At 38.9% G+C, this 9,465-nt stretch overlaps 1 protein-coding gene across 4 annotated transcripts in view; it reads left to right on the forward strand.

Annotated features, from left to right (window-relative positions):
• tead3a (TEA domain family member 3 a) overlaps positions 1-8,117 on the forward strand; it is a 13,249-nt gene extending 5,132 nt beyond the window's left edge. The window contains exons 3-14 of one of the 4 annotated variants that reach the window (XM_079674096.1): positions 1,040-1,104; positions 1,420-1,482; positions 1,590-1,652; positions 2,652-2,663; positions 3,062-3,172; positions 3,395-3,438; positions 3,518-3,579; positions 3,666-3,799; positions 3,893-4,063; positions 5,038-5,178; positions 5,283-5,435; positions 6,254-8,117. In XM_079674096.1, coding sequence (XP_079530222.1) covers positions 1,040-1,104; positions 1,420-1,482; positions 1,590-1,652; positions 2,652-2,663; positions 3,062-3,172; positions 3,395-3,438; positions 3,518-3,579; positions 3,666-3,799; positions 3,893-4,063; positions 5,038-5,178; positions 5,283-5,435; positions 6,254-6,367 — 1,133 coding nt within the window. In that variant the 3' untranslated portion in view covers positions 6,368-8,117. The remainder of the gene's footprint in view (positions 1-1,039; positions 1,105-1,419; positions 1,483-1,589; positions 1,653-2,651; positions 2,664-3,061; positions 3,173-3,394; positions 3,439-3,517; positions 3,580-3,665; positions 3,800-3,892; positions 4,064-5,037; positions 5,179-5,282; positions 5,436-6,253) is intronic. The other 3 variants (XM_079674097.1, XM_079674098.1, XM_079674099.1) reach the window with 3 other exon arrangements.
• Positions 8,118-9,465: the final 1,348 nt, after the last annotated feature.

Genomic DNA, 9,465 nt, shown 5'->3' on the forward strand with positions numbered 1-9,465 from the left:
TAAGGGCTAATTATCTTTGGCTTCTCTCTCAATCTGCATTTGCAGCTGGGTAGAAAGTGAGTTGCTTACAGTCAGATAAGACTCACCAGGTGGGGGATGGTAGCTGTGGGAGGCAGAGACATAAAGGGCCGACCATGCAGTCTTTAGTGACCCCATGTGAGAAGTCTTACAACTACACGGTGAAATCTCGTCTCTTTTTCTTCCTTTTCCAACATTGCCTGCATCCAGCTAGCCCCAATTTCCCTCTAAATGATCACCCGTTGACTGTGTGTGTGTTTGGGTAGGGAAATTGATATAGCCTTACCGTCTTCTCAAACTTTAAGTGCAGTCACATTAAACTTTCATATTCTGCTGGCTTCATTTCAAATGGGATGGAAAAGATTCCAAGTCTCTCGATCTTCTTTGCTTCATACCAAAGATTGTTCTGGAATTTTAAGAACAGCCTAAACCAGTTCCACCAGTTTGACAATGTGTGACTCCTAGGCATGACTCTCTCATAGCTTGAATGTACTTAAGAAGATTCATGAGTTAAAATACAACCCTAATAAGAGCCTTAAACTTGATAACAAGAGCTGCGACCAACACCAAGCAATCATTTATTTTGGTTGAAAGTTGTGGCAAATTTTAAGATGTTTTGTTCTTGGCCAAATGGTTACAGTTAAATGACATTTAATGTAATCTCACCAGAACACCTATTTAGATTTATGAAACTAATGACGCCAAGATCATCACTAATAATTATAGGCCATTACATTGACAGGTTATTCCATACTTATCAAAAGCTCTAAATGGCTCCAACACTTAAAAAATTGAGAGGCTGTCTTTACTTTATATACATTTTTAGGAAAGGATCACTATTATGAACCCCTGATCAAAAATATATTGATAACTATATTGACTGAAGTAAAGCAAATGTGTTAAAATAGGTAATGACGGCGTATTTTGATCAGAACATATTGTATCGTGCGTGACTAAGGTTTAATGATAGAAATGTTTAGTTTCTCCTTTTTGACTTCAACTATTCCTTTTTCAATTTTAGGTCGAAATGAGCTGATTGCTCGCTATATCAAGCTACGAACAGGGAAGACGCGCACACGCAAACAGGTATGTACAGACAGTAGTGAAGAAGATAGTATGTTTTTTAGGATAAACTGTCATTTACTCATTCGCTTTGATACAATTATTATTAAAGGACCCGTGGCTTTTTTAAATGGCTAAATGCTGTTATATATTTGTAATTATTTTAAATATCTTTCTAGTTCTCTACCTGTGTTTTTAATTCTTGTTTTTATGCATCACGACTCCAAGTCAAATTCCTCGTACGTGTAAACCTACCTGGTAATAAACCTGTTTCAGATTCTCATTCTAAATCAACCCTTAAATGTGTGCTTTTTCATGGGGGTCCCCCTGGATTCATAGGTGTCTAGTCACATTCAGGTTCTGGCGCGTAAGAGGGTACGAGAATACCAGACCAGCATCAAGGTGGGTGCCCACTGAATCAACTCTCCCTTCCCTCTGTAGTCACATCCCCTCTTCTTTTCCTTTCCTTTTTCCTCCCATCCTCTGTCCTTCGTCCTGTCTTTCATCAGGTCTCTAGTCACCTGCAAGTCTTGGCCAAGAGAAAGTCTCTTGAGATTCAGTCCAACCTCAAGGTACACACGTTAGCTGCTTCGCTCTGCATGTGGCCTAAATCTAACATTTAAATCAAATCAAAAAATACGACTTTGTCGGAGCTTAGGACGTATTACGAGAAGGCATATTTAAAATAATAAAGCATGACATATCTATTTAGTGTTAACGTGATGCTTGGATTTCTATACAGGCATCTAAGGCAGTTGCACTAAATCATGAGGATGGAGATGAGTACATCCAGTTTACAAATAGTTAGTTGCATGATTTGTAATACCATCATTTTTGTTATTAGCAGTGGGAACAGGACGTGGCATGCTCAGGCTTTGCAAACTCGTATTATTTTCAAACATTGCTTTCCGTCTGTATGTGAAGTCGTCTAGCGTTGCTCAGTATAAGAGTCCGATTTGTTGTATTTTATCATAGTATGTTGGAAATAGTTTTCTAAATGCATGGCAGTAATGTTGTTTAGTAAGTGGCTTTGTAAAGTGTATTACATTAGATACAGTACTCGGCTCGTTTGAACTAAGCATGTGCATGGCTTTAGTAACGTAAATAAATGGCTTGCATACACTCAGACACACAGGGAGTAGTTAATGGGCCCCTCGTCCATGTGCACATGACCAATTTCAGTTTTCTCTTTAAAATCATTTCTGATCTCTGTCTAATCTAAGAAACTTCCCTCAGTACTTTTATACCTCTTTCTTCACTCTTATAAAGGTTCTGTGTGACATCTTTTTGCACCAAAGGCATTTGTCTTGCCGCCCATTTGGAGAACATGTTTAGATTTCCCCGCAGGTATATATTCCTGGTATAAATGTTAGCTCTCAACAGGATGTAGCTCGTCATGTCTGTTAGATTATCATTTTGGCTATACTGTGTAGGTTAGGGGTGTAGTAATTTCAAAGAGTTGTATGTGTAGAGGAAGGTGTTTTTCCTCATTGCATAGTAGAAAATATTTGTGACCTGCTGTTGTTTTGTATGTACTGAAGTTAATTATTAACGTGTCTCCTTTGCCGTAGGCCATGAACTTGGTAAGTTTTGGATATATAACTACAATCTTTTGCTTCAGGCTTTGTGCTTTGTGGTTGGCATCACATAACTGCTAGCCCACATTGCAGTTTTACTGCCAGACTCAAAAATCCTGCTCATTACTCCTTTGTTTTTTAGTGGCTTTAGTTAAATACTGGTGATGGCTCCAGTTAGCTAGTCTGCTAGCGTGGTGCTCTTTCTGCTTTGGCATCCCACTGTATCTGCTTTGCACTCTGTCCTGTCTTCCCTCATAGTTACTGCTTCATGCTGAATCACTGTATAACATGTTGGCTGGCTTGCTGTCTGAACTGGCCTTGAAGGCTGGCTGCTTCTACATTTGACTGGATTTGACCAGATGGAGCATTGTCATTGTGTATCGCCTTTTTCCTCTGTTATTCAGGACCAGGTATCCAAAGACAAGGCACTGCAGACGGTGGCCAACCTCTCGTCAGCTCAGATTGTGTCTGCTAGTGTAATGAAACCCCAGACTCAGTTCCCTCCACCAGTCAGAGTGAGCCTCAAACACACACACACACACACACACACACACACACACACACACACACACACACACACACACACACACACACACACACACACACACACACACACACACACACACACACACACACACACACACACACACACAGACAAGCATCTGTTCTTTTCTACCTTCTGGGTAAAGCTCTGAGTAATACTATCTGCTCCATTTCCCTTCTTTCCTTTTGTTTAGTTTTGGCCCGGCCCTATGCCAGGACAGGCTGGACATTCTCAGGAGTAAGTCTCACTGGCAGATTATTTGGTGTTGTTTGTTTCAACCGGAGAATGTCTAATCATTTTGTGTTCCTTTTTGCAGCATCAAGCCCTTTGCACAGCCACCATACACTACACTACCACCCCCTGTCGCTGTACCTATCAGTGAGTGTGAACCCACGGATTTCTACTGAGTTTTAAGCAATAATGTTCGGTATGTTAATTGCTTTCCTGATTTAAATGTTTTACAGGCTATGAGCCCCTGCCTCCCCCGCGTCCCGCCGCCATAGCAGCTCCTGTATGGCAAGACAGAACCATCGCCTCAGCAAAACTACGGCTACTAGAGTATTCTGCATTTATGGAGATCCAGAAAGAAAGGGAGATGGTACAGACACCCAGACCTTTATAAAATACTACATAATACTTTTTTATGTCCTTTCCGATTGTTTTCTTATCCCTTCTCCTTCCTTCCCTACAGTATAAACACCTTTTCGTGCTCATTGGACCGTCAAACCCGGGTTACAATGACCCTGTTTTGGAGTCCATAGATGTGAGGCAGATTTACGACAAGTTCTCAGAGAAGAAGGGAGGCCTGAAGGAGCTGTATGAAAAAGGGCCGCACAACGCATTCTTCCTGGTCAAGTTCTGGGTCAGTACACAATGCCAGTATTCTCCCTTTTTTACAGGCGCAGAAAAGTAGGTCAGGGTAATTAAAAAATGACCCCAGGAAGTCAGGTGATTATTAGGGTATTGTACGACATTGAACACAAAACTCATTCCAGTTTTTACGTTGGATTTATTTGTATTACTCATTTAGATAGATTATTAGTTTATACATTATACAACTCAGTTTAAAACCAGCTACACTACACTGGGAAAGCAAAGCCAGTGTGATGATAGGGCACACAGGAAATTAGTAGTTGATAGCGATGGTAAATAAACAAAAGTCATCTTTACATTCAGTGTTAGTCATCAGGCTGCAACAATTAGTTGAAAGCTTCAATCAACCTGTTCTTTCCAATTCTACATCAACATTTTAATTATGTACAGTTTTTTTCTATATACCGTAATTTTCGGACTATAAGCCGCACCTGAATATAAGCCGCAGCAGCGGCATACCACTCTCGGTTCCACTTTTACTTTTGCGCGCTACCTGTCTCACTCTTTTCCGGCCTCCAGCTTTTCCTGCTGGAACCCGCCGCTTAAAGGTGGGGGTCCGCGGACCGGCCATAGAGCCCATAGAGTTAAAGGTGGTGGCCGTTAGCTGTAAAAATCCATAGATTGGCCGCACCGTTATATAAACCGCAGCGTCGAAAAATGGGGGAAAAGGCGCGGCTTATAGTCCGAAAATTACGGTACATGTTTACTCATTCTTTTTAAACTATACAATATGACAAAAGACATTTTAAAGATGTATTCAAAGACCACAAAAGCAGCTTTAAATACAAATAAATGCATTGGTACAGCCATAGTTAGTTACTTAATACATCTGAACAATGTATTTCCATCCAGACCCAGGTATTTGCATGAATAAACTCATCAGCAAGGGTTTTATCTATCTTTTTTTATTAGCTTCCACTGATTTTTTTTTTTTCATTCTTCATCTTTCTGTGCTGGCTTCAGGCGGACCTGAGCAGCGACATCGAGGAAGGCTCCGGCGTGTTCTACGGCGTGAGCAGCCAGTACAGTGGAACAGAAAACATCACCATCAGTGTCTCAACGAAGGTCTGCTCCTTTGGCAAGCAGGTGGTCGAGAAAGTGGAGGTAAGAAGCTTTCATTGAATACTCATAATGCATTTCATATGCAACCGTTTTAAGATGTGGTTTAATTGTGTGTGTGTGTGTGTGTGTGGATTTCTCTCTCTCAGACAGAATATGCTCACATGGAAGGAGGAAAGTATGTGTTCCGCATCCATCGCTCGCCCATGTGTGAATATATGATCAACTTCATCCACAAGCTCAAACACCTGCCGGAGAAATACATGATGAACAGCGTACTCGAGAACTTCACCATCCTGCAGGTGTGTGTTGGCCCCTCGTGTTATTTCCTATATTAGGATATCTTGACAGGTCTCGGTTTGTTTTAATATATGTTAGATTAGATTCCTTTATTGTCACTACACAGAGTACAACGAAATTCCAAGTATTCCCGATGGTGCAATCACACATAACATACAGTATAAGTATCATTTTGAAAATACAAGCTAAAACTTTCCATATATAATAAATAAAGTGACTATAAATTGGACCTATGACACATTGAACAGTACGCTTACAAAACAATACAGCATTACCATACAAATACAAGAACAATGCGGTCAAGGCAGTACAAAATGTAAACAAGTCAATAAGTAAGTTATTGTACATGTATTGATCAGTGCAGTTGATCATTACATTACATTTAGCTGACGCTTGCATCCAAAGTGACTTACAATAAGTGCATTCGATCAAGAAGATACAAACTTGAAGAAGACATAATCATATAAGTACATCAGGTTTCATAGAGCCAAAACATTTCAAGTGCTACTCAACTGGCTTTAGATAAGCCAGTCCTTTATTAGTATACAAGTGCTTTGTTAGTAATTGTATTGCTCGAAGTGGAGTCGAAAGATTACAAAACTAGAAATAAATGTGTTCTATAGAAACGGTATGATGTAGAATATAAAGTGCAGTTGGATGTAAACATGTACTTAGTTGAGCATAAGTTCAGTTCCATTAGTGCTGTGATTGTCTGGCTGTGTTCAGCTCACGTATGGCACTGGGGTAAAAGTTGGTCTTATGACTTTTTGTCCGTGATTTGATGCTGACCTCCACCATGTTTCCCTCTTTCTCTCGCTAGGTGGTGTCCAACAGAGAGACTCAGGAGACTCTGCTGTGCATCGCCTTTGTGTTCGAGGTGTCCACTAGTGAACATGGAGCACAGTACCACGTTTATCGACTAGTTAACGACTAGCAGCACATGGCGTGCATGCAGAGACTCTCCACAGACTTTTTGATACATACAGCATAAACACTATTTCCAGCTCAAACACACAGAACCCCCACTCCTGTACTCTCAACACACTTGTTTTAACAGACCAACAGTCACACTCTAGTCACACCTCTTGTTTGTATGTGTATGCTTTTCCATCACTGCAAACTATGCACCCTTTTTTAAACAGCCCATGACTTAAACACTAAAGTGAAGTGCTTTTATTATAGATTTCTACAAAAATCCAGAGTTATTATCACTAAGTGTTGTGATGTAATCCATGAAATGATTTAGTCACATTAACCTCTGACCTGGAGAAACTGATTGAGCACATCTCAATGTATCAAGGTGCATTAAAGGTGTTCGTCTTTTTTTATTGTATCCACTGACAAGCAAAGGAAAAGACAAATAAGAGCTAAATGCTATAAAACAAGTTAATATAGGGTATTCTATTTTCATATCCATTATAAGGGCAATGTAGCTGTGGTGCTCTAAAGATGTATATTCTCTTTTCCTGGCATATGTATTTAAGGCATAGGTGTGACTGATGTGAGACCAGTTTGAATATAGATTGGCAATCAAATCATTTAATCAGTGTTAATGTTACTATTCCACCATGACTTTTCCTTCTGCAGTTTAGTATCTCTGTAAGGAATGAAAAGAGCCTTAATTGGGGTATCCTCTATCATTGTTTCGTGTGGAGAATCATTATTATACTCCACTTGGTTTAATCAAAACTCTAAGGGAAATGCAGCAGGAAATATAAGTCTGCCTCTTCCCAGAATGCAATTCACTACATGTCTAGACGTAAATGTCCTATTTATATTTGAAACACGTTGTAATGTGTAAAGAGAGCCATCCTTTTAAGTGTTTAAGTTAGGCTCACCTGTCTTTGGAATCAAAATAGTTCACAGCTAGTTTAATATTCAGCTCACACTTTAGTGTCAGCAGCATTTTGAAAGAAAGAAATGATCTTTTACTGTTCATTAACTAAATCCAGATTTAACTCTGACTGTGTGGGCTCGCTGCAGTATTTCTACCTCCACGTGAGTTGGGATAAGAATGTGCTTTGGTTCATAAAGCCTTAACCTGAGGAGCACTGATGTATAGGACGTGTACACTACACTTGTAATGGTACTGTTTATAAACCAAAACAAGGTAAATAGACTCGTTTTTGTAAAGATGAAATATCTTTTTTTGTATTTTACCAGCACGGCTAGAAGTGTTACTCTAAGCATCAGAAATGATGGGTTGTTTTGGTTGTATCTTTTTGGATGTATGCAAAATGATGTATGGTACAGACCACACTACGGTCACCCACAGTGCACTGGGGTAGATTTTTGTCTGATAACACTAACAAATTATCCAGCTTTCATTGCTTTTTTTTCTCTTTTGTTCAATGTAATATTTTTTTGGTTTCTGGTACAAGTTGCTACCAGCCTTTTTTATATAGTAAGTGTTTTTTGACTCTATTACGCCCTTTCCAGGAAGGATTATCTTTAACCATGTGAAAAGTGACAACGATTTGTCTCGACCATGAAAGTAAAAGCCGACTGGTTCAGTTTTAAATAACCATATTCACTTTCTGGTCTGCTAAAATGTTTATTCTTTTATTTTTCCTGTCACTGTACTCTGGTTGGCTGTGCCTCATCACTCCTTTGGTCAATTCTGCTCAGTGAATTACATCTGTGCCTTCATGCCGTACCAATAAAATCACATGGTGTTTGCAAAATCGTGTATCATTTAGAGTTTTTATACTAACACTTGGCTGCATGGGAAAGGAATTAATTAATAAATGTTTAAACGTCAATCCCTATTTAAGTGAAATCCCATATACTGCACAGGCCTCATCTGTAGTTTGTGTACTATGACAAGTCATGTCTACTGTATTCCTATATCTACAGCAATTTCAATGATCTTTTTTGATATGTTATAGCCACTTGAACCGTTTTAACAACGTATGTCACCTGATTAATCACCCCCCCTTGTGTTACACACTGAAAATGTCATGACATAGGTTGCATTTCTCATTCAGTCTGCTAGATGGGGCTGTCACCTCAGTTATACAGACTTGGCATTTGTGTGTGACAAAAAGTGTCTCCTTCACGGAAACATAATCTTATTTGTATTCATTATCACATGTGTTGAGATATTGGTGTGATAGAAACAAAGAGTGCCATTAATTGTAATAATGATTCATTAATGTTAAAAAAAAATGCTATAAAAGTATTCATATTGGCAGTTTTTGTTTGGCCAATGGGAAAGTATGCTGCTTGTATGTGCACCACTGAAATGAAAGATACATCCGTGTCATAATACAGCTTATTTAGGGCAAAGGTTGATATTTATCAACACAGCTTTTGCTATCTGTAAATGGACTGCATTTTTCTGTCAGCATCCACATTTACTATCATTCATAAAGACGCAGAGGCTGCCATACAAGATACCATCAACTCAGGAACACTAACACACACACATTCAAAGCAGCCGGATCGGTTGAATATGAGATGGCAACTATCCAAGGCATACATAAACAAGTAGGTGTAGATAAGAGTCTTTCACAGTCTATATAACCTTTATTTTTTGATTAGTAAATACTTTCCAAGAAACACACAAAAGAAAACTTAGTACTAAAAAATTATATTAGAATTTAACAAAAAAATTAAACTAACACCTGTTAAGTTGAACAGAATATCAAAAATAAAATGTGTAATTGCCCTAAAGATAAAAATGATTGGATAGTTCTTCATGTAATTTCTTGTCCTTTAATTTTTATTGTACAATGCCATGTCTTTTTGTGCTGCTGCAACACAAAAATGTCCCAAATTGGAATCAATAAAGTTCTATCTTATCTTGTTAATCCATGTTGCAGGTGTGAATGAATTCATTAAGATCTTAATAGCAACTGGCATCTGCATCGTGATCCAGTCTTTTTAATGTATTCAATAAGGGCCAACAGAAGACAAAAACCAAGTTGTAAATATTTAGACACATTTTTGCTTCATCCAGATGTTCTGTAGCCGTTGTCAAAGGGCATGACGGCCTGTACACCTGCTCACTTCCAGTATTCCTTAAACTCC

This window comes from Notothenia rossii (assembly GCF_949606895.1).
Source record: "Notothenia rossii genome assembly, chromosome: 4".
NCBI lineage: Eukaryota > Metazoa > Chordata > Actinopteri > Perciformes > Nototheniidae > Notothenia > Notothenia rossii.